This window comes from Apostichopus japonicus, chromosome 9 (genome assembly GCF_037975245.1).
Source record: "Apostichopus japonicus isolate 1M-3 chromosome 9, ASM3797524v1, whole genome shotgun sequence".
Classification (NCBI taxonomy): Eukaryota; Metazoa; Echinodermata; class Holothuroidea; order Aspidochirotida; family Stichopodidae; genus Apostichopus; species Apostichopus japonicus.
The window spans coordinates 25838280-25864667 of NC_092569.1; the positions used below are offsets into that span (position 1 = coordinate 25838280).

The 26388-nt window shown below is 36.9% G+C and overlaps 2 protein-coding genes and 1 long non-coding RNA gene across 3 annotated transcripts; 1 reads left to right on the plus strand and 2 right to left on the minus strand.

The window, feature by feature from the left end:
• Window positions 1–693: 693 nt before the first annotated feature.
• LOC139974115 (NXPE family member 4-like) lies at window positions 694–11614 on the plus strand. Its single transcript, XM_071981038.1, has 5 exons — window positions 694–1149; window positions 6412–6502; window positions 8291–9048; window positions 10055–10107; window positions 10449–11614. The coding sequence occupies exons 1-5, from the start codon at window positions 1100–1102 to the stop codon at window positions 11207–11209; spliced, it is 1713 nt and encodes a 570-aa protein (XP_071837139.1). The 5' UTR covers window positions 694–1099; the 3' UTR covers window positions 11210–11614.
• A 4470-nt stretch (window positions 11615–16084) lies between these two features.
• LOC139974135 (uncharacterized) lies at window positions 16085–20384 on the minus strand. Its single transcript, XR_011795404.1, has 3 exons — window positions 19798–20384; window positions 18781–18994; window positions 16085–16860 (listed from the first exon to the last, which is right to left on the minus strand). It is a non-coding gene; the product is annotated as an uncharacterized lncRNA (long non-coding RNA).
• Window positions 20385–21408: 1024 nt separating this feature from the next.
• Window positions 21409–24755, minus strand: LOC139972932 (fibrinogen-like protein A). The gene is made up of 3 exons (XM_071979249.1): window positions 24627–24755; window positions 23152–23419; window positions 21409–21668 (listed from the first exon to the last, which is right to left on the minus strand). Exons 1-3 carry the CDS (start codon window positions 24753–24755, stop codon window positions 21409–21411), a joined length of 657 nt encoding a protein of 218 aa, XP_071835350.1.
• Between the last annotated feature and the right edge of the window lie 1633 nt (window positions 24756–26388).

The following is a 26388-nucleotide window of genomic DNA, read 5'->3' on the forward strand; positions in this document are numbered from 1 at the left end:
GAAATCATGACGCGAAAACATGCAGAATTTCAACAACAAAAATAGATTAAAGGGACGTGTGTGTAGTATTTTGGTATATTGCTCTCTTCTTTTGAGAGGGAAAAAATATGTATATATATTATATAAGGGAGGCCCGGGTTCGAATCCCGGTGGAGGCTGGAGGTTTTTTCACTGTTCTGGATATATATATATATATATATATATATATATATATATATATATATATATATATATATATATATATATATATAAACGATTAAGGAAGATAAAAGAATAATATTTGTCGGAAACACAACCTTTTGGGATCCATAAAGCAATATACCAAGGTCGTCTGCACACTTAGCTTAATACGTTCATACGGTCACGGGTTTTCGTATTCTGTGTTCCCGAAAATTTGTATATCTGGAAAACGTATATTAGTTATATATCTGTTTTCCTATTTCAATAATCTGTCAGATCTAATATACATTGTCATCAATATTCCGATTTTCCCCTCTTTTCTTTTTGATAAATTCGGGGGGGCGTTACTCCGTTCCCCGTTTCTAAACAATCAGCACCAAAGGATAAACTAAAAGGGTAGTCCCTCTCACGAATCGAAGCTGCTTCTGACTCAATTAGTCAGAGAATGTGTTGTCGCATACCATATGGTTTGAACAGGTTTTTCATTGTCCTTTTGCAACTATCCTTCGTCAGTGTCTAAGCTGTGGATTCGTACTATTTAGCGATTTCTTTATGGAATGCGAAGTATCCTGTAGCAAAGGAACGGGAGTATGCTATGGCATTTGGATAAGGTACTCTAATAAGAGAGACTATATCATCTCGGCATTCCTTTAAGTTATCATTTTCTGGATTAGGGAGTGTCGCTTTCTCTCCTGAGTGCCCCTGTCTTGTTTGGAGCTTTACCAATGTGTGGCATATTTAACAATCTTTGAGAGTGGTGTTTGTTGTTTTAATGGTCTTCTTGTACACTGTTACTGTTGCGTACCGGTGATGTCCTATACAGTTGCTATTATACTCGTGCAAAAGTTTTCCACAGATGCGTTATGACATTTAATCAATCCTGCTGTCGGCATATTAATTGATTTATTCCAGTGAAAAGATGCAGAAATTATTCAAACGAAGGTTCCAGACATTGTTAACGAGTCTAAAGTAAGTTTGCATTTTTTTTAATCTGTTTTGCGCCCCCCCCCCCTCTCTCCCTCCTACTTCCTTTTCTCATTAAAAAGCATTTGCGTTGGGTTATAGAGTTTGTTAATTGGAACAAGAAAGATGTAGGCCAATATTTACATATGAAAGAATACCTCTTATAATATGGGATCGTATATATGGTTTAATGGTTAAGTGTTATATTATTTACAGAGAAGCGGAATAGGGTTTAATCTAAGGCTGGTGTGGGGGTGTTTGCCCAGACTACACGAGTTACAGGGCCAGCGGGACAGGTGAATTGATTTGATTTAAAGGGAAACCAAAACATCCCGACAAAATGGCTCTTCTTTACAATCTTGACCACTAATTAACTAGCATTATTTGAGTGCGGTCAACAAAACGACACTTTCCTCAGTCAACAAAATAATACTTTTTAATGACATTGAATTTTCACCAAAACTGGGGCGGGAAGGCGAAACGTTATTCCAGTACCCCAGCCCCGCCAAACCCTGGTCCTGTAGTGAACATTCTCTTTCCTGTAAATTTTCTGTACTGTTTTTCATCAAAGTTGTCTTAAACCAAACTATTTACTGGCCATCGGAGAACATGGGCAGTATTGGGCTTCGCCTGAAAATCACGTGACATATTCTGTCGTTCATGGTTTCTCGACGTGCATTGTATATTTAGTGCTGCAGTTGAGGTCGTTGTGCCAGGTAATCATGGGAATCCGAGAAAAAAAATGTTAGCTTTTCACAGGCATAAAATAACTATAACCATGATAAAGAGACTGTCTGTTCACTTGTCGCATTACACAGGAACGAATTATGGATTTATATTGTTCCGCCAAATCTATTATTCATGCATTCATTCATTCATTCATTTATTTGTTTCTTCACAATATAAATATCCAACCCGTAGCTCGCTACATTTCTATTTAGGTCAGCATTTAAGTCTTTTATAAAAGACTTAAATGCTGACCTAAATAGAAATGTAGCGAGCTACGGGTTGGAGCTATTCTAATCCCTATTTACTTTTTATTGCTGGTTGTTCTATTCATCCCTAAGTTAAAATATTCACTAAAAAAAAAAAAAAAAAAAAAAATTGCTGGTTGTTCTAAGTTTAAAAGTTTCTAAGTTTCTTCCTAGTTTAAAAATCACTCATGCTTATCACTATTGGAGTCCTTGGATGTATATTAGCCCTTGTATTTAATTGATCTTGTACTTTTGCCTGACGATGGAGTGGTGACCACTCCGAAATATAGCAGTATGTCGTTGTTTTATATTATATATATATATATATATATATATATATATATATATATATATATATATATATATATATATATATATATATATATATATATACATATTTATAATGCATATATGCATTATGTTAATGCAATGGAGGTAAACGACAAAGGCAAATGAATTTTCATTTATATAAGTATATGCATATACATACATATATACATATTCACCCATGTTAATATAAACATGTATGCTTACTTACACTGACACACATACAATCATATACATACATATATATTAGGGGGAATAAGAATACAATAACAAAGGGATGGCTACAGCGTACAAAATACAAATGCAAACTTAAAGTCTTAGTAGAGGTTTATAAGGGATCTAGAAAAGTTGTAACGAAAGCAGTGAACATTATGCTTAGAAGTTAAACTCTCTGGAATGGAATTCCAGGTGCTGATGGCTCGATAATGCAAGCTTGTCTTCGAAAAAGTTGGCCGATTGCCAGGAAGACAAAGACGATTGCTCTGACATATATGATAAATGTGAACTAGGGAATTCCAAACAAATAAATTTAAAAAAACATAAAGGCAAGAGATTGTTGTAGAAGCGATAGGTGAAGGTTGCAATATTAACTTTGATTATGTCATTTAATTTTAACAAGTTAAGTGACTTAAAAAGTGCACTGGTGTCTTCGCGTGGTGCAGAATACGTAATATGTCTGATAGCTCATTTATGGAGAACAAATAACTTTCTTAAAGCGGAGTTACTAGTGCCCGACCAAAAAAGACTACAGTAGCAGAGATGGGGATAAACAAGAGTTAGACAAATAGTACGAAGAATATGTTTCGGCAATATCGGTTATCGGTTTTAAGTCTACCGATTATTCCAACACCCTTAGCAACTTGCGAACACAGGTGAGAATATGTTCATGTCAATTAAACTTTGAGTCAATAAGGACACCAATAAATTAAACACTGGTAGCAGCAGTGGCGGAGCTAGGGGTATTGGTCGGGGGGGGGGGGGCGAGAATGGTCTGTAGGGGCGCTTTCGACACTATCTAAGCGGAGCGCCACTACTGGTTGGCGCGGAGCGTACAGAAATTTTTTGAGTAAAGATACTCCCTAGATCGCCTGAAATGACCTTTTCCGAGCATTGCTAATCTGCAGATAAACGAAGAATAGGGTGTCATCGCCAAATTACACCAACAAAATGTGACAAATGTCAATAGGTAGACTGAGAGGACAACAAAAAAAGTCAATAATTGCGAATAAGTAAAAAGTGGTAAAAAGCTGAAAGGGCGCCGCAGTACATTTGAGTCCGTCAGGGGGGGGGGGGGGCATCCGCCCCCTGACTATACGGACGCTCCGCCACTGGGTAGCAGCTTGAAGTGGGTGGTTATTAATGATAATACTAAAACTGGGGTTATGAGTATGAGGCACGTTAAAGACCATATAGATTGTTTTGATGACATTAAGCGAAAGCTTATTTGAAGCAAACCAATCAGAGTATAACACAAGTTCACTGCAAGCAGTACTCTCAAGGCGTTCTACATCTGTGTCTTTGACAAAAAAAAAACTGGTGCCGTCTGCAAACATCACTGTTGAAGAGTTAGATGAAATCGTGGTTATGTCGTTTATGTAGATGGCGTAGTGGCCCAAGAATGGAACCTTGGGGAACACCACAAGAGATTGTTTTCAAGTTAGAATTTATGTTTTTGAAAGGAGTTAATTGTTTCCTTCCTGTCAAATAACTTGTGATCCAGTCATACGTTAATCCGCGAAATCCATATGCAAATAATTTAGTGGACATTATAGCAGATCTACTTTGTAATTTCTCATTATCTGGTGCAGCTCTGGCATGATCCTAGTTGCTAGTCTGCGTGAAAGGATGAGTCATGGTCCCGATTTACATGCAACCTACTGTTAAAATGAAATTTAAAGGTAGTATACTTGGTACTTGTAGCTTCTGCAAGTTTCTTTTTTGGTTTTTTAGTTTTCAAATTTCGACAATATGCAAATTTCTTCTTTTTTTCACATTTCGACAATATGCAAATATTTATAGTCCTTTTTATTCAAAGAAATGAAATAACAGAACATGGACAGAAAGCTTCCGTATTATAAATATGATACAAGATGTTTCTCCTGGCTTCTTCATTGCTTACCAGCACATATGGGGCAGGGTGCGCGCATGCATACGTTATGCATGTATAATAGTCATACCCACGCCATCTTCCTTACAAGTAACAACGTGTAGCAACTTACTAAAACAAATTATGGAAAAACAACTCATAGACGGTGTGGTTACGATTTGCGTAACCACGTTTTCTTATCATTATTATTATTATTTTGTTCTTTGTATGACTCACTTTACCAAATATATATATAGACATAGGACTTTCTGTACTCGATCCGGAATAGGACTCGAATTCACTTTACTCTGGACTTGAGCAGGCTCGGACTCGCTTGTACTAAATTAGGACGTGAGTCGGACTCAGTAGTGACTGGACTCAGACAAAAAATATAGTTGGAAGTATTTCTTTACAATTTTCTCTATGCATGCAATTGATTGGAACGTGGTTGTATCAACTTATGCTTTAATATATATGAGCCACTTTTAACCACGTAATACTGCTTTTAGTAATGATGTCAACAAAAATTGACCTTTTTTTTTACAGGGATCGGTTATAAGCATGTTTGTATATTAAATTAATCAAACGTATTTGATAAGTATACTCAGATGAAAAGCTATTCTTCCAAACGAAAATAATAATTCCTCACCTGTTTCAGGAAGTTGTCCATGGCAGCAATCTCTATGGCATAGATTAAAATGATGTTTAGGTTTTGTCTCTTTTAAAGTATTTTTTCGAATGGTGGCCCAATCATCCTAGTACAGGGTTGATCAAATGTTATGTTAACAGTGCACTAAGGCCATTGATATCAATATTTCAAAAGTGTGTGTGAGGGTTAGGGTGAAGGTGAGGGTGAAGGTGAAGGTGAGGGTGCGGGTGAGGGTGCGGGTGAGGGTGAGGGTGTGGGTGAGGGATGGCAATTTCTCAATTCCCCTGTATCGATTCAGGTACGGGGAACATCTGCATGGCCTGTTAGGCTTGAACACGCAACCTGACCCTTCCTAATGGTACACTTCTTTGCGTGGCACATAATTGAAAGATCTGTCATAATTAATGATATGTATCATGATATGTAGGGCTATGCTACGTAACTAAAAGGCATTAGCAGTTTCCGTCTTTCAAAAAAATACAACACGAAATTGATATTATTGTGAGCAGTATACATGGTAGAAAGGTAATTGTGTTTTCTTTTTTTTTTTCATATTTGTTACGATGATAATCGTAACCTTTGAATTCATGTTGTCGTATGTGTGTGTGTTTGCGAGCGGGGCGTTTGTGACGCCCAGCTTGTAAACACGATATCTGAAGAAGAAAACTCGGACCAATTTAATATTTTGTGTGTAGAATTACCATATTCAGTACAAGAAGGCTGTAGTCTATGGTGGAGGGATTTAGTATGTTGATGTATCTATCACATTACATTACAACGAAACATTCGAAATAAGCTTGCATATGTTTTCTTATCAAACGTCTTTTTGATCAGCCTTAGAAAATCATGCAGTTAAATCATTTTCCCCGACATTCCATGAACGGTCATATTACTCCTTCGTATATTGGCTACAGTGAGTATGCTGGGCGTAGTGGATTCAGCACAAGGAGCTGCACAGAAAAATGTAGTAAATTTGCAAAACATGTTTAGAAGCGACCAAGATTTAACCATTACTGGTGGAGGGCTACATATCGAGTAACGTTAGCGTATATATATATGGACTAATGTTTCAGTATATTACTTTAAGCTACATTACGATTTGTACTGCAGCAGCAATTTCTGTGGAGGGAGCGATCTATCAGTAATGCAGGATTCCGTTTAGAGTTGTGCGTCTGTGTGTATCACTGCAGTTGGCATTGAGTTTTTCTTTGTTTTTTTCTCGATTTTAACAGAACGATGGTTTATCGCATTTCTCGCCGCCAGGTCCTCTTTATGTTGATCATCTTTGCGAATCTGGTCCTCATCGCCTTTTTGAACATCATGGTATGGACTAGAACTATATGAAACTAGAAATATATACACCTTGACCTAGATAAAACTAAAACTATATAAACAAGGCCTATATAGACTAGACCTATTTGAAACAAAACCTAACTGAAAGTAGAATAATATGAGACTAGAATTATGTGAAACTAGAATTATATAAAACCAGAATAATATGAAACTAGACCTGTATGAAACTAGAACAATATGAAAATTGAATTATGAAAAAAGTATAATTACATAAAACTAGAATGATATAAAAGTAGAAGACTATACAACTAGAACTATCATTACAACCATATGTAAAAGTAGAATCAAATAAACCTAGAACTAAATGAAACTAAACAAAAGCTATAGCCAACTAATACTATAGAAACTAGACCTATATGAAACTGGAATGATATGAAACCAGAACTAAATGAAACCAAAACTATGTCCAACCATAACATTATAGCTATGTGAAAGTAGAATCATATGAGCCTAGAACTAAATGAAACTTAACAAGAGCTATAAGAAAATAATACTATATGAAACTAGAATTATATAAATCTAGAATAATATAAAACTAGAACTATATAAAACTAGAGCTATATGCAACTAAAACTATGTACAACCATAAAATTACAGCTATGTGAAAGTAGAATCACATTAACCTAGAACTAATTGAAACTAAACAAGAGCTATAAGGAACTAATACTATATGAAACTAGACATATATGAAACTAGAATTATATGAAACCGGAACTATATGAAACCAGAAATATATACAATCATAATAGTATAGCTATGTGAGAGTAGAATCACATAAACCTAGTACTAAGTGAAATTACACAAGGGCTATTAAGCAACTAATTATAGTTGAAACTAGACCTATATCAAACTAGAATTATATCAAACTAGAAGTATATGCAACTAGAGCTATAGGCAACTAAAACTATGTGAAACCATAAAATTACAGCTATGTGAAAGTAGAGTAACATAAAACTAGAACTAAATGAAACTAAACAAGAGCTATAAGTAACTAATACTATATGAAACTAGATTTATATAAATGTAGATCTATACGACACAAGAACAATATGTAAAAATATAACTAAGTATATGTAATTTGAGCGGTATATAACACGAACTGTAATAAAACGAAATATTATACAACTTGAACTTGAAGAGAAAACCGAATTAATATAAACTACAACTGTAATAAAAAGTACAGTTTCTATAATTAAATGAATTATTCAAAAGGAGAACTATACATTTGTTTATTATGAACCTTAACTAGAGCAATAAATAAGATTTTTAGTACTATAAAACTATATTATTTTACTAAGTTTACACCCAGCGAGATTCTAGCGGAGGAAACTTGAAATGAAATAGTAGTTTTAAGCCTTCGAAATGGTAGATGTGGACCTAAATTTTGAACCTTAATTGGATAGTGCCGTTTGCAGCGCTAACTTATTGCAAGGTTGTGTAGGCTAGTTTAGATTAGCGTGCATATATTGAGTGGAGACAGATCAGCATTCGTATGATTTTTTTTTTTGATATCGGTATTTGGCAAATATTTAGTTTCAAAACGTTAATAAACAGTTTACCACATATTGTAATTTTCACGTCATTCGCAGGAACTATTTCTAGCTAAAACACTGGCAACGAGGAATTGTTCTTCGTCAGAGAGGCTCTTGCATAAGGTTACGATATGCGTTATGCTGTCATCATTTAGCTTGTTACATTGTTTTCTTCCCCTTATTTTTTCTATTATTTTCTTTCCCTTATTTTTTCCCATTATTTTAGACACATGTTGGTCTATCTCAACATAATAAAGGTCTTATCCGATCTCGGTACAAAGCCGAAGCCGATTTGTCGCCTATATCGACAGACGAAGCAATGGGGTCAAGGGTCATACATTTGAAAGAGAGCGCATCACTATCTGTTAAGGGCGTCGGTGGCATTGGTTTTACTTACACGTCGCCAAGATCGTTAGGTTTAACGAATCCTAACGTGAGTCAATACGCATTACGTAACGATGATATAGCGGTAGGGGACATCATAAAGTTATTTATAACAGCTAGGGACGAGAATGGAAGACTTCGAACATCTGGCGGGGACTACTTTACAGTCGTGATCACGCAGGAGAGTCAAAATGCCTCAACGACTGCAGAAATAATTGACCATAGTAACGGTACATATACAGCCTATGCATATGCAGGATGGGCCGGAAAATCCTCAATTACCGTAACATTAGTGAACCCATCCGATGCTATATATTACCTGAGGTATAACTACACATTATTGAGCCACAGGGCTGGATTCGTTGGTATCTTTCAAAGGAATAACGTGACCGAACGAACGAACTGCTACATTCAACACGAAGGAAGTTGGAGTAAGAAGTGCGAATATTTCCATCCGTATAACCTCTTCTCGACCCGTCTCTTATGTGATGCTCCTCCTACATTACCATGCGATGCCCTTACTATTCTTCCGAGGTCTGACGACACTAATGCCCTAAACATGCCCAGGGTACCAGAGGACAAGCAGTACCTCTTTACGGAGTAAGCCAGTATTATATGATTTCATGTCTTTCGTTACTAATACGTACCCATGCAGTATCCCTATTTTGAAATATTAGTTTATCTTCGTAGTCAGGTATATCCTCTGTTCCGAACGTTTTATCGTTTGTGTTTCCAGCTACATCAATGACTTGCACAGGATTCTAAGGTAGATGTGTGTGTGAGGGGGGGGGGGGGGCGGGGTGAGCCTGGGCTGAGTTAAATAAAAATTTCCGTGAATGATTTAGGTAATGCATAAGCTTACATGAAAGCCCCAACTGACATTTTTACCCACCAGTGTGATGGTGGAGGTGAGGAGGCAGTTTGATATTCGGGGGAAAAAGATGCATATATATATATATATATATATATATATATATATATATATATATATATATATATATATATATATATATATATATATATATATATATATATATATATATATATATATATATATATATATACATATATATTTATATACATTTAAATATATATATATATATAGATATATATATAGATATGTATATATATATATTTATATATATTTAAATATATATATATATATTTTTAAATATATATAAATATGTGTATGAGTTCTTATTGTTATGTTTCTACATTTCTTACTGTTCCAAGTAACGACTAGATGGATGTCGGGACTTGCTGTTTCTGCATAAGCGTCGTTTTACCGATTAACCGGTTAATTCCTGAAAGTGATTGTCAAAATTATAAACAAGGTTCCCTTGAAATGAAATTCAATCTTCTCACCGAATCCCTGTATTATTTTCCTTTGGGAATCTCTGCCTGCTTCAATTTTCTGTAACGCTGCTAATGTCAACTTTCTCAATTTTGGCAAGTGGGCTTAGTGGAAAGGGATTGAAACATTGCGATATATCTACCTTGTCAATTCCATATCGTTTCATTTCATGTTAAAAGTAGTTATCTTGTTTTCATATCATTCACTACGTAATTTTAAATTTCCATGACATATTTTTGCTCTCTTTAAAAGTAAACGAAGGTATCAAAAACTTTCAAAAGGCCCTCAAGTCGTCGATGTAAAAGGTAAGTTAATACAGTTCAGTACATTGCAACCTATCATATGGATACCAATCACCTTCTCGTCCTCTCATCCACCCTCACAGATAAACGTATAGTACAACTGTCTATGCCGGATGTTGTCGTATCAGGTTAACTGTAATTGGTGTGTATTAACAGGCCTACGATACAGTATAAGTGTATGGAAATCTGTCAAGGCCCTTCTATAGTGGCGTAATTATACTGTAACCACAAGAATTGTTTATCATTGAGAAGGATGCAATAATTCGGAACTATAGTCAGCTGCTTGCATTGATTACCTTTGTTTTTTCCTGTTTTGATTCATTTCTTTGTTTCTGTATTGTCAGGTATTGAAGGACAGTCATCTCTACCAGTACTGGAAAAGTGTTACAATACTTACAAGTCATTCTCATTCCCCGATGGGTTTTGGATGAAGGGGCGCTATTTACATTTAACCTGTGACAACAGCAAATGGTTTCACTTGGAGGACACTATCAAGTGTCTTACGAATAAACATTTACTCTTACTTGGAGACTCCCAACTGAGACTTTGGATTCGTAAAATTAGAACCCTTCTTGGCATTGAAGTTGTCGTAGATAAATATACTCACGCGATTTCTACGAGCAAGCCAGAGATTAATTTTAATGTGACTTTCCAATTCCATCCGTTTTTTCGTCATCCCGACGAAGGCTACTCGTTAGTTTCTGATCATCGCTACGAGACACAGATACTAGACGAGGTGGATAGAAGTCACTGTAATTACATTGTAGTATTTGGCCCATGGGCTCACTACGCTTTATGGACCCCGGGAGCCTATAGAGAAAGGTTGGAGTTCCTAAGGGATGGCGTGTTGAAATTTATGAAACGTTGTCCAAACGCTGTAGTCATTTTAAAGGGACCACAACCAACGAAAACGACCACGAATTTCTTCGATTACGTTTGTAAGACCATGATGGATATGCAAATGGAAGTATTTGATGGCATAGGAATCAAGTTTATGAATGTCTGGGACATGATCGAATCTGCATACTGGTATAGCGATCCCCACCCTCCGGATGACGTCATCAACGTACAATTCCAGCAGTTACTCTCATATTCTTGTAAATAAACCGTAAATATATGTGTACAGCATACGTTTGAGAGGAAATGGGATATAAACAAAAAATAACTCGCAGCTATTATTAAGACCTATTCGAGGAACAAGTGTCATACGAAACTAAGTTGAATCTTATTATTTTTCCTTCTCAAGAGACATTTTGGTTTCGATGTCCTGCGGAGGCAGAACTTTAATAGATGGGGAAAACAGTCTACTTAAACATATCAGTTCACTTGTGTTTCTATTTTATCATCATTTATACCATGTTTCCATTTCCATTGATGTAAGATACATTAATATACGTTAGTTCTATAAGCTCTTTGATATTTTTTAAATTGATGTGGTGAACTTATTTTTAACTTCATTGTCTGACCAATGGAATATCAAGAGAATTAACACTAACAATTTATACAACAAAGACCCCCCCCCCCCTCCTCCTCCTCCGCCTCCCACAATGAAAATATTTTATAAACCTGTGGAAGTTCTTAACCACCAACATCATTCTGTTTTGTATTCAACATTTGTTAATACCAACCAGCACTACGGACACTCCCTCCAGGACTCCAGAGAGAGTGGAACCGAGTCTTACACAGCACCTCCATCCGTCTCATCAACATCCTCACCAAACACTGCCAATCGTCGTTAGATATCCTTAACGATGATATCATGAGGCTGAAGCTTAAATTACAGTCATGCTGCACCGATGACGAATGGACTCAGTACACTAACAAAATTAACTTGTGTTTGTCTCAGCAGAACATTGAACTCACAGAAAGAAGAAATAAGAAAATGATTGTCCTTCAGAAAAGACGCAAACGTACCGCTTGTAACCGTTTTAGAAGGCCCCAGACTCCACCTGAGTCTGAACCACCATCCTCAACTGCAGTTGTTAACTTATCTTCTTCTACTCTTACCAGTGCAGACCTTATGCTTCTCTCCAAAGGACTCAACTTGTGTCATACTCCTCCGTCATTTGATCAAGCGGAACTGAGCCAAGATATTACTCATTTCTTTTGCAGAATTCGTCTTCGTGAGTTTTTCCTAGATGATCCTCCAACTGAACGGGAACCCTTCTACAAGAAAAGTTCTTGGATGCTTCCTAAGAACAGAGTCCCTGTTTTAGAAGCCTAAACACAAGTCGTCAGCTCTGAGACTAACCAGTCAAACTCTCCTCTTCGCAGAACACATGACAACCATCCAAGAGATGAGCGTACAGCACTCTCCTCCCTGATGTCTCGCAGTGGCATTATCACTAAGCCAGCCGACAAAGGTTCTGCAGTTGTTATCCAGGATCGACAGGATTACATCAAGGAAGCCATGCGTCATCTCTCCAACAGCGATATTTACCCTCTTCTTAACTCTGATCCCACAGTTATTTTCTCCCAGCAGATAAAACAGACCATCACTGATATGTACCAGCGGAACCAGATCTCTAAGAAGGCTGTTTCTTTCCTTTCTCCCACAGACTGTAAGGCAGTCAGACATTATCTTCTGCCCAAAATTCACAAGCCTGGTAACCCTGGTAGGCTAACATCTCAGGGAATGGGTCCCCACCAAGGAGATATCCTTGTTTGTGGACCACTTCATCAAACCTCTTGTTCCTCATATTAACTTTTACATCCATGACAAATCCAGATTTCCTCAGGAAACTTGAAGATGTCAAGAACCAAATCCCTAGTTCAGCCATCATCGGTACTTTCGACGTCACTTCTCTTTACACTAACATCCCTCATGCTGAAGGTATCGCAGCCACATATTCAGCCCTGTCTAAGAAGGTCCACCCTTGTCCACCCATCTCTGACATCAAAGTTCTCATGCAACAGGTTCTCACCAAAAACAACTTCACGTTCATGGACAAGCATTACCTTCAAAGACACGGGACTGCCATAGCCCATGGGTACCAGGATGGCTCCTTCCTTTGCTTGCCTGTATATGTCTAGCCTTGAAGAACGCATGCTCAGTACAGCTCCCTGCCGTCCTCTTATCTGGTGGCGCCACATTGATGACATCTTTTTCGTTAGGACCTCCTTCCCTTAATCCTCTCTTTGTCCCTCCACTGTTTATCTCCTACTTCTCCTCTTCCCCTGTTGGTTTCTTTCTTTCTTATCTCCATCCCTTGTCTACTTACCCCTTACATCCATCTCTTTGTGTTCACCATGCTCTTTAACCTGTCTGTATTCTGTGCGTGTTTTTGTCCCTTCTGTTACTGGTCATTTAGACTTTGGAGAAGATCCTGCTAGGATCGAAAAGTCAGGCCAACCTAGTCTAACACAATCTCCTACACAGGCTCTCTAGTGGATAAGCAGTTTGCTAAAAGTTTTATTTTAACATTTTTCAAGATCAGTTAAAGACTAGGGGATTTGATGTTTGAAAGAGGAGGGGGAATTAAGAACGTGGGGGAGGGGTCTAAGGGGTAGGGGTGTCCCTTGAAATGTTTGTGTATTTAATAAATGGACTTAAATAAGCCCGTGAAATGACATATTGAATAAGTATTATATATCGCAGAGTTGTCAGTATTGCTGTGGCATAACCAACCGAAGTTATCGACCGAATTGGATAAAATAAAACTCAAGGTCTGGAGAGAAGTGGGGGCAAGTATCCCGCCTCCCGTAAATGCTTCTTTGGTGAAGACGATGGATGAGGGTGAGTCACCCTGAATATTATTTCCTTTTTTTATTATATTATCAAAATGTTATCATGATTTTCATAATCATGGACCTTTAAGACCATTCAACAGGTTGAAATCATCTATTCGACCCTAATACTTACGTAGACAATACAATCACAGAATCAAAGTAAGGTTTTTGTTTCTCAATTTTCCTATTTCTCAAGGGATAAGGGACTCCTCATGGAATATCATTTGATACTTATTAGTTACATATTAATGCTTACCAAACAAAGACCGCAAATATAATCTTTTATTTGGTTTTCGTTTAACGTTTCCAGATTTTTTTTTTAGTAATACCAGCTTATATCAATAAGAGCAACCTGTAAAATTAGTATACATGTCGGTAAAGCTGAAGTACTGATTAGTTCATGAATATGATAAAACTCATGAATGGATTTTAATGTGGATAATTAGTAATAAACGGAATTAGATTCAAGTAAATTAAGAAATTAAATTGAACGAGATACAAATAAGCTGAATGTTGCGATTAAAGTATTTAAATTAACTTTGCTACTAATCATTCACATATTTACATCATGTAGGTCTTACTATAATCCCATCTTATAATCTTACATCATGGAACAAGATGAGGGAAGAGGGAGGGGATTTGGAATGGGTAACTTGAAGATGGGTGGGATAAGCTGATGGCAAGAGGTGTGATGTGGATCTTGTACAAAGTGTCATTCGCTGCCGAAACTCATGAATTCAGCACTGTTACGGCAAGTGACGAGCCATCTCTGCTTTGTAACCCCCTTTAATAACCCTCTCCCCCCTCCCCCACCCCAACTCAAGAAGCAAAAAAATAGCAAACAAGAAAAAGAGAAAACAGGGAAGACAATATTTAACCACTAAAACTACATGTATTCAATAATTTACGAAACAGACGACATAAAGTTAATTTTCTTAAACACTAAAATTATTCAACAGTTTATGCGGACCATTCGTACCTTTACTGCACCACTACTATAGTACCACCTCGCCGTTATTAATACAAAGTGAACCTCAAAACTAAGTAGTACAAAAGTACGAAAAGATTTCGTAAGTTTTGGGCGGTAATAATGGAACCCAAAACTCTTTTGTGCTCTCTCGAGAAGACCTAGCTGGATTTAATGTTTAAAGTTTGAAAACAATTCTTTTCAAATATTAATTCTACTTATTTACTTCGTCCGTCTTTCTTAATCTTTTTTACGGGATTGTGAAGAGGACTAAATAGGGAAGTATAAAGAAGTAGGAGATAAGAGTATTCTCAAAGTCTCAATGTGTGTTTGCCAAATTTTAATTTCGACTTTTCCAGCTTTCTGCCCCAAAAGCTCAGTGAAAATAACACCGCTCTATGCAATTTTCATATTAATAATCATTATTTTTATTGTGTTATCTGTCGTTTAAAATTTTGAGCTGAATAAAATTCGCCAGATTTTCTTAACGATTTCGTAGATTCTAAAAACTGCATTGAAAATTTGCAAGCCCCGCCGAACAGATAATGCGCCAATCAAATCTCTCTGTTTTGTTAACGACCGAGACCTGTGTGCTAGCCTGTGCTAGGTTCATTCTCTTAAATGACATATATCTTTCTTTCGGTCTTACCGATGAAGCTTGCAAAAATATGTCATTCCCTTCGATTGCAAGGAATAAACAGGTGTTTTTTGCGTTTCCTCCGTGAAATTGAGTCAAAAGAGTGGACGATACGAGTATATATAGGTTACATTTGTGTATGAAAATGCTGATATGTGCGATCGCAGTGATTTTACGGTAAATTGTCCGCACCAGAAGGGCAACAGAAAGTAAATTTCTTTCTATCGATTGCGACAGTTTTTCTCCATTAAAACCCAAATTCCTGGTCAGAGTGCATTTAGAATAAGAAATATTGAATCTGCTTCCGGAGTTTTCCAAAAATCATGAACAAACACACATTTAGACTTTAACTTCATAAGTCGAAAATTAATGAAATTCGGGGCTTCAAGTTGACATAATTACGATCCTTAACGTATAGCACTCTCTTCCTTTATAGCTTCTAAAACCAGATAAGTTTATTCACGCTTAGATATTATAGCTAACATTGTAAATAAACAAATACAATCAGAAAAACAAAATCCAATTTGGATCTTTGGAGGCATTAAATATGGTACTTTAGAGGGCAGCATTCCTCCATTTATCATATTACATTAACAAAAATGTGTAACGAGGAATATATTACTTGGATTTCTTACTATGGGTAATATGTGTACAGTCTTATACACTGAAAACTTAAATTGGTTCACCGACTAACATAACGTTAGTCCATCTGGTGCCTCTCCCGACTAACATAGCCTTAGTCACTTGCTATACCGACTAATTTATTCCTTAGTCAGTTGGATTTCTTAGTAGGTCATCTTAGTCCGTCAGCTTAGTCGATCAAAAATTTCTTAGTCGGTAAATGTATATTAGTCAGTTACATTAGTTGGTGACATTAGTCGGTCTTTACCGACTAATTTATATGAGCCACCGACTAGTTTATAGCAGGTTTTACATTAGTCAGGATGGTGCCTCTCCCGACTAACCTTTCTTAGTCGGTATCGACTGACTAGTTGGACTGACTAGAATCACTGAAAGCATTAAACCCGACTAGTTTCACTGACTAGCATCACTGAAAGAAAAGAGAGCAGAAGAAACACAAATAATGTGTACGTTGGCAGTATTTAATTCTGATAAAACTTCTGATGTCTACAAGGCTGACTTTCGACAGATAGAGAAGAAATCACTGTAAACAAAAATCTGAAAATATGATTTTATTCCAACAAAGTTAAGACAAGTTCATGGATCAAACATGAATCGCAAAAGTATAGCACTGCACAATAATGCAAAGTTGAATCTTGGGCAAGGGTTCCTCATGACTTTCGTTTTAAAGTGGTACCCCAAATCGACACCAGTTAAGTCTTCACGAACAAAGAGTGTTTCTCTTAACTACAAATGGCCTCCCACTTGTCTTCAGGAAGCCAAAATCTGCACCATTATTGACCTGTGAACAGAAAATATGATATACGTGTAAGCGCAGATACAGATATAGCACATGATAACTCACATTATCATAAACATACATTTACATTAAAATTTTATAACATATTGGGAGGTATACATTTAAATCTAGGTCCCTCAAATTATAAGCCAGGAATAGCAGCTTTACCAAATAATTATTAGCTTTGAACAGCATAACACCAAGTTATTTTTCAAAGCTTAATAATTATGTTAATCATGTTAATAATGATCCCAATAGACCGGGAGCCCAGCGGGTTTGGTTAGCTGGGAAGGTAACCAATTGCCTTGTACATCACAATGTTCACAGTGCATTCCTGTATATGAAACCAGACGACTGGCAACCGACTGTGGTGAGTGTGGCTGGGAGAGCAATTTTAAAGTCACCTGATAGCTAACCTAGATCAGTTTTCATGGTAACACATCAAAGTAAGTACAATGTGTCAGGTGTGGCCCCAAGAGCAACAAATGGCCATCGCCAGTAATTATTGGTGGTGGGGTACCCCTGCCAGTGATCTATAATTGACCCCTCAAGGCTGACCTAGGTCAGCTCATGAGGTAACCACTTGAAACCTACTGGAAAATGTTGGTTAGGACTTCAGATACAACTGATGGGCATTGCCAGTAATTTTTATTAGTGGGGTACCCCTGCCAGTAGACCCCCAAAATGCCCATCTCCCATTGACCTAGATGAGCTCATGATGTAACCAGTTGAAAACTACTGGAAAATTGTATCACTTCATATGTAAGGGATGGGCATTTCCAGTAATTTATATTGGGGGGGTACCCCTGCCAGTAGACCCCCAAAATGCCCATTCCCTCATTGACCTAGGTCAGCTCATGAGATAACCAGTTGAAAAATTACTGGAAATGATAGGTATCACTTCATATGTAAGGGATGGGCATTTCTAGTCATTTACATTGGTGGGGTAACCCTGCCAGTAGACCCCCAAAATGCCCATCCCCCATTGACCTAGATTAGCTCATGAGGTAACCAGTTGAAAACTACTGTAAAATGATTGGCAGGACACTATATGTAAGGGATGGGCATTGCCAGTAATTTTTATTGGTGGGGTACCCCTGCCAGTAGACCCCCAAAATGCCCCCCCCCCCCCTCATTGATCTAGGTCAGCTCATGATTTAACCAGTTGAAAACTACTGGAAAATGATTGACAGGATTCTATATGTAAGGGATGGGCGAACTCTGGCAGTGGTGGCCCACCAATATAAAATACTGGAAATGCCCATCCTTACATATGAAGTGATACCTATCATTTTCCTGTAGGTTTCAACTGGTCAAATCATGAGCTCACCTAGGTCAATGAGGGGATGGGCATATTGGGGGTCTACTGGCAGGGGTACCCCACCAATAAAAATTACTGGCAATGCCCATCCCTTTTATCTGAAGTCCTAACCAACATTTTCCAGTAGGTTTCAAGTGGTTACCTCATGAGCTGACCTAGGTCAGCCTTGAGGGGTCAATTATAGATCACTGGCAGGGGTACCCCACCACCAATAATTACTGGCGATGGCCATTTGTTGCTCTTGGGGCCATACATGACACATTGTTCTTACTTTGATGTGGTTACCATGAAAGCTGATCTAGGTTAGCTATTACAGGGTAGGTGACTTTAAATTGCTCTCCCAGCCACATCCACCACAGTCGGTTTGCCAGTCGTCAGGTTTCATATACAGGAATGCATTGTGAACATTGTGATGTACCAGGCAATTGGTTACCTTCCCAAACAACCAAACCCTCTGGACTCCCGCTCTACAGATCAGTGAAAATTTGACCAAACTTATGAAGCTTGCACGTAAATGATATACTAGACTTTTTTTTTTTAAAACAGGTTATGAAAAGTATCTTCAATATCATTAAACAGTTGGGTACAATAATTAAACTCACTCTTCCATCTTTTTTCTCTATGGTACTTGTTCCTTTGCTTTTTGGACTCTTGGATAAACTCTTTTGTTCTGCGAAGGGTACCAATATATCATCTTAAAACATGTCTTTAAGCATATATAACACAGTTCTCCTCTTCTGTTGTTGCCTCCACACTGGTGTCGTACATCACAGGAAACCTCACCCTTGACTTAGATATTTGGCTTTTCAATTCCTGCTGGAAAAAAAAAACAGCAAAGTATTCATCATTTGAAAAAGAACAAAAAAAAAGTTGTCACCACAAAGTTATGTGAGATTTGCTTCCACTATAGTCTCAAAAAACAATCCCAAAGTTTGAAGCAGACTGTATAAAGCTGAAAATTTGAACGAGAGTGTCATCACCATTGCAACCAGAATCAAATGCCCAGAATACAGAGATAATAAAACATGGGCTAAATCTTTGTTTGTTTTTATGATCTTTAATAATATAAAATTTTAGAAACAGAAATGCACTGAGCCAACTTATTTATCGGCATAATCGTTTTTAGTTGTTATTTTGCTTGCTCACATAACAAGCCTGTTTAGACCTAGGCTAGAGGAGAATCAGTACTTTGTTACACTAAGTTTGTCTTTCGGTCGTTTTGATTTAGTCTTACTAGTAGTACTAAAGTATATAATGGACCGGCGAAGACTAGAGAATACCCAGAGTTTTAGGAACTGCGTTAAACTGTATGATCTGATCAATTATTTACGTCAATGAGTTTCATTCAATCTAGGATCAAAAAGAGAAAACTAATTAATCTTAACCTTTAAACTTTGCTACTAAACAGATATGCTTGAATTACAAATAAATGTCAAAAAAACATCATAATCTACGAATCGATGCATATACATATACATAAACAGAATAATTTGAATTCGCGCAAGTGAACCCTGCACTACATTGGACAGAAGAAAAAAAACGTGCAATTAGACCAAACTAAACATACTAAATTTTCCGTTACTTCTACATAAAATAGCAATACAAATACAACAACTTACTCTTTTGGCAGTATACTAAAAGCACATGTTATAATAACTTCAGACTATCAAGCTTTCCTGAGAAAAAACGGTTAATACTTCTTACAGTAAACAAGTCGACCGTGAAGGAATGTCGCAATTGTTTCCTGGGTGTGACCGGAAATTAAATACTAAAAATTGATAAATGAGAAGGTTAAATAGAACTGAAGCGTGCATCCTGACTGCTCGCAACATATAATACCGTTGACTAGCCAACATAATTTGTTCAGCCTACTGTGACTGTACGTTTGAAGGTCTAGCCTTGCTTATTCAATATCACAAAGCCTACCCATTTAGATTCACATGGGAAATTACAGGAAATCTTTACCAAATGAGTGTAGACTTCAAATAAACTATTGAGACTTATAGTTCCAGCATTTGTTTGGGAATAAATTAGAAGATTATGTGCCACTGTTCAATCTAGCCCAATACACACATAACACATTGTTAATTGGTGTTTAGAATGCACACTTTAGTGTTGAGAATGCACTGCAGTACCCAATAGAAGCCTATAGGCTACTCACTGTCATTGCACTTGTGTATTGATTGCGAAACGCCAGCGTGACAACAGTAGCGTTACAACGGTAGCGTTACACTAACCATAATACAGTACTAGTGCCAGTGGCCTAACAATTAACTTTAATTTTACCTTCAAGTTAAAGGAATAACAGGTAGGCCGACGATGGCAGTTAATACCTCCATTCTTCTAAAGACCTTCTTGGGTGATTTACGGTTGAAAGTTGCTTAGAGTGATCGTATGAAACTATGCCAAGTCCAGCAAGCTGCCGTTGCCTCTCGGTTTCCAAATTGAAGTGAATCGAAGTGGTCCGTCATACGTTAGTCCGTCGACACCGACTAAGCTACGATTATAGCGTAAATCGGGTGTCCGTATCGGTCTTAGTCCATGGGTTAAAATACCTTAGTCCGTCGCCACCAACTAAGCTGCGATTATATTTTCCTTAGTCAGTGTAAACTGACTAAGAAGCAGCGATGAAACGAAGATTTTTGGTAGTCCGTGTGCATTGGCTAACGTTACAGACTAATTTAACGTTAGTCCGTGGCAATATTGACTAGTTTATTTTTTCAGTGTATACGATATATGAACATTCAACATTTGATATAACTAGACAAAATAAACATAACTTACTGATTGAAAGGGTACTGCTCGACATAACTGTTGATAAATATACATTGAGTTGATCGAATATTAAATGGGAAAAAATTGAATAACATGTGGAATCTGTTTTTCCCTCCGACTAATTTAAAGATGATTCGAAATTTTCGGAGAGGTTTTTTTTTCTATGAGATAACTAACTGGAGGTAACTCACCATAAAGTTAGTATTAAAACAGAGATATATACTATTTATGGTGACGTAAATATAAATACTTTTATCATTTTATGACTCATGTCAGTAGATGAGAAAACGTAAATGAACAATGATGAACTCATGAACAAGATTATTATCATTATTTTGATAAATTTACACTAGTATTAGTTTCCGATTCATAGTTAACATTACTAAACGTCTTATTTTATCTGTTACATTGAACATACAGCAATACTTTATGAAACGTTGACGTACTCGCATCTCTTAGACAGGTCGTATCTTCATCTCAGTGTATTTGATGTGATACCTGCCTCCAGGCAGAAAACGCCAGGAAATACTCCAGTTCTCGGTCATTGTATTGTATTCACCGTTAAGGTTAGACTGGTCGCACATCCTGTACCACCAGGCACCGTGGCGAGAAACAGCACATTGGCCGTTGCTTAGTACATCATTGTCCTTGTCGAATGTACTAAAGGAATAATCCTGATGATATCTCAAAGCAGAACCATCTGGGTGAGTGTCACCTGTCGAGGCGATTGAGAAAAAGAATCACTCTGGTATGACTTACAAAGGCTACAGTGACGTCAGTATATCAAAAACAATCATGATAATGATCGTTAATATTTGTCATGTTAGGCTAAATATCAGATCAGGTAAATAAAAGACAAGCATATTTATTCATTAGTGATAAGATTGAGCACATGATTGAATGGAATTAATTGAAGCAATGGTATTAAACCAACATTGAATAATAAATGTTATTACTTATTTGATATCTAAAGATTAATTAAGTAATCTTTATGTGTCTGTATTTTGACCACTGTTCGTTGTACACAACCTTCTCACTCCTCTCCCACCCCTACCCACCCCCACGACCAATACGCAAAATGTTGTTACAGTTATGCGCAGTGGCTCGCCTGGGTATTTAATAATTTTTGGGGCGAGTACCCTGACCCTCGACGGGGTATTCGGGCGTTCGGGTGAAGCCATCAATTCCACCACCTGAGGTTATCTTTAGAAACCTTTGTGTTAAGTCACAAGGAGAGTATATAAATTCAAGGAAATGTGTTTTTTGTATACTATATTGCGAGCTGTCATGTGCGAGGAAACCGCATCTAAAAGTATTTCATTCTAAACATTTCTCGTAGAGATCCTATCCTTTTCCACCCCGCTGGGAAATAGTAGTATTTTGGCCTGTCAGATGCCTGGAAATAGCATATGAAGTACTTTTAAATTTTTTTTCGGGGATTCCCCTACCCCCACTCTCCCCCCGAAAATGCTATGAAATGGGTTAAGGTGCCTGGAACTCATATCTAAAGGTACATCATTTTAAAATCGTTTTGAGAAGGACCCAATCAACCAGCAGTCGACTGGAAACTGGGAGTAGTTTGGGCTGTCAGATGCCCGGAAATGGCATGTAAAAGTGTTCAATTTTTAAATTGCTCGAGGCCGACCCCCTGCCCATTCCCCTTCCCCTTCGGTGCTTCGATTATTAAATGTCCTTTCATCACCTCGGAACAATTCCGTCCCCACCCCCATGCTTGAGAATGTCCCTACCCCCATGCATATTGCCGTCTCTTTATTTTGTTAAGTTTAACTCAGTAACACTTAATTATTTAATATATTTAATATTACAAAGCATTCATAAAATTGCTTAACAAAATAATTGCTAGCTCTGGTTGGCATTTGCAACGTGACCGGATATGACCGGATCTGAGGGATGTTATTAACACTGCATTTAACAAACGAAGGAATTATAAAGAGTACGTGCACTTTGTGGTAATCATTATTTCTTGTATGAGGCTAAACGCACCATAACTTATAAAGTTCTAGTAGCCACATATTTCTTAGATTGGTTTGATTAACATGTCATTATATTGATATATTCCATGGTGTGGGCAATTAAGGAATTCCCCGCGAATCGCAACATTGCCATCAATCAATATAATGACATTCACTGGACCAGTGCAATAATAGAAAACATTTTCAACCCACTACCAAACCTACCGTGAGATGTTCCACTGTGAGCTCCCAGTTCAGACAGTCGATAATTGTCACTTTCATTGTTGATGCGGAACAAGTCAAACTTTGAGAAGTATGGAACTCCATTCGCGTTCACCAGATCAATCTTGATTTGATAGTTACCTTGATTGGTGAGGTAATACAACTTGTCATTTCCCAACCAAAACTCACGATCCAGGTTACCAAAGCCGTCTTTATAGCTCTTCCAGTTACGATAGAAGTTAACGGACCCATCAACACGACGTTGGAATACCTGTTGGAAAATAATTAAAGCATGACAGTAAAACCAGGAAAGATATTTTTTAATCAGAACTCAGTTTTTATATAAATTAGTTCAATAGGAAATTGATAAGTGACCAGAATATAACTAATTGAAAACCATTTATGAACTAATTCTGTACATAAAAGAAATATCAAAATAGAAAAAAAGCAATCTTTATAATATGAATGTCATTCGTCATTGACAGGTCATGCTATTATGTTGTCCTCTGTTACTGATATATCGCTTTAACCTCAACACCGGTTTACTATTAGTTACTATAGCCATCGCACCATCCATTGTTACCAACTTGTTTTAATTTTATTCTTCACTTTAATCTCGTACTTGGTAATTATAAGTTTTGTCTTCACTTATCATCGTATAGAACGTATTTAGCATTCCAAGATTGATAAGCTTTTCAAAGTGAGAATTAAATATTCAAAAAGTAACAAACGTTAAACGTAATGAAATAATCCCTTCAAAATGTTCCTCAAAAATAGAGCGTATGTAGTCATTCAGTAACAGGACAACTTTAAACTGAGTGCCGACGGCTCTTAATTTATTCACTGAAATGGATTAAATCGTTACTTTAACATGCCGAATGCAATTTGAATCTGTTTGTTTTTACAATAATAATTGCTATAAGTAGGCTTGTCTTTCTCCAAGTTAAAACTAGTGGAAGCAGATGTTCATTTTGTAAAATATAGGAAGAAAGCTTGAAACACATGTTTTTGGACTATATTTTTTACATCGTCTTTTATTGATGTTGAAGCACGATTTCTAAGAAAACTTTTTCTTTTTTCTTTACAAAACAATTTGTCTTCCTTGATTTTGTGATGGGTTGTAGTCATTCATACAACTTTCTTGATTAACATTTCAAAAGCTATCGTTACCAGAATCAATGCAACATAAGAAGCTGTGTATTGATGACTTCTTTAAAATTGCAATAAATGGTGAAATGTACAATCATTTAAGAACAAACAAAGAGAAAAAAATAGGAATTAAATGTATGTAGCTACAAAACACTTTCTCTAGCCTTACTGAAATATTCAATTAACCTACTGTCGCCAAAAGTTTCTCAGATATTTTTATCTGCAGCTTTAACCACCGTAACTCGCAAAAGTAATAATAAAGGAAACGTTAAACTGGTATACTCTACATGTTTAACACCAATACCTTGCTTATAGTGGGTAACACTTACCGTCCATCCTCCTGCGCCAGTCATATTACAGGAGACCTCAAAGGCTGATCCATTCCAATTAGCTGGTTTGACAGTATAAATGTCATCGTTGGTGAAACCAGCATTGTACCAATCCAGACAATTTGTCATATGTTGACAATTCTCCCCGTTACCTTTGAAACCGTAACTGCAGTAACACATGCGTACATCGTTGCGCTTCGCACAAACTGCATTAGCGCTACAACTGTATGCTTCATTCACAACTACCTGTCCATTAGTACAATTATACATCCTAGTACAATTGGAATTCACGAGAAACGAACCATTCTAAATAAAACAGAAAGAAAACGATTAGAATCACTTCGAATATCATCATAATGAAAATAAGTTTTAATTCCAAAGGAACGGTGAACTGAACAGTGATAATAAACTTGACGGTTCAAAGACAGATCAGCCATCGAGAGAAATTGTATGATATTTGACTTCCACTCTGATGGATATCTTTTAAACAACTGGATCAATATAGTAAATCATAATGAAACATCGGCTTATAAATAGTTGAGAAAACTATAAGAGAGTTGTTATAAACAAATGGATTTCTCATCCTTTACTATTAATGCTTCTTAAACTAGTTTAACAATCGCATACAACATCTCTTGATACAGAAACAATGACAGACAAATCCTCTACAGAAGAACTGTGTTATAAACAAAAGGATATATAATCCCTTTACTAGTACCCCTTTACTGTCACGTACTTTTTCTTCTTTTCAAACTTTACTGGTATAGTCATGCCTGTAGGAAATCAGACACCTCAGATAAGTTTGTAGAAAATTCAACTATATATCCTCCCAATTATTCCAGCTCTTCACCCTTTATTTCCACTAAGTATGATATTCATAATCCCCCCCCCCCTTCCCCCACTAACACACACTTCGCTTATTTCACCGTTGCATCACTTTACTGACTTATCCTCACCCCAACACAAGCAACCCGTTGCAAAGTTCTCGACCATTAGTTCCATCAGTATCGATATTGAATTTTTGCAGTAAAATAGCCTCCATGAAAAAGCATTATCTTGATGACATATTATTCCTGAGGACAGCATTTCACGTCTTGAAGAAGCTAGCATATATTCTAAAACCCGCTCTGACCAGACAGCCAGACATAATTATGGTCTAACGTCTTTGTTATAGTGCTGTCAAATTTACATAAGCTTGAAGTTATTGAGATCTCACCAGAATTTCGACATTCTCAGTTGTCTCGAAGCAGTTTGGATGGATGCTAGAGTAGGTGGAGTGGTCTCTTGGGGAATAAGTACTACCTTTGGTAGAAAGCTGTACATTGGTGTCTTGTTCCGTGGACTGAGGGTTTCCATGAGTTGTAGTCTCCTCGTTTGTAGTCTCTCCTGATTTGTCAACTATTGTGAGTAATGATATATGTAAAACAAACGTTAGAAATGTCTTGTAAGTTTACATTCCTTCATGTGCGTTTGCGACATTTCAGCAACATTCATTTTCGTGTGCCTTTGATCATCATCATCATCATCATCATCATCATCATCATCATCATCATCATCATCATCATCATCATCATCATCATCATCATCATCATCATCATCATCATCATCATCATCATCTTCATCATCATCATCATCATCATCATCATCATCATCATCATCATCATCATCATCATCATCATCATCATCATCATCATCATCATCATCATCATCATCATCATTATCATCATCATCATCATCATCATCATCATCATCATCATCATCT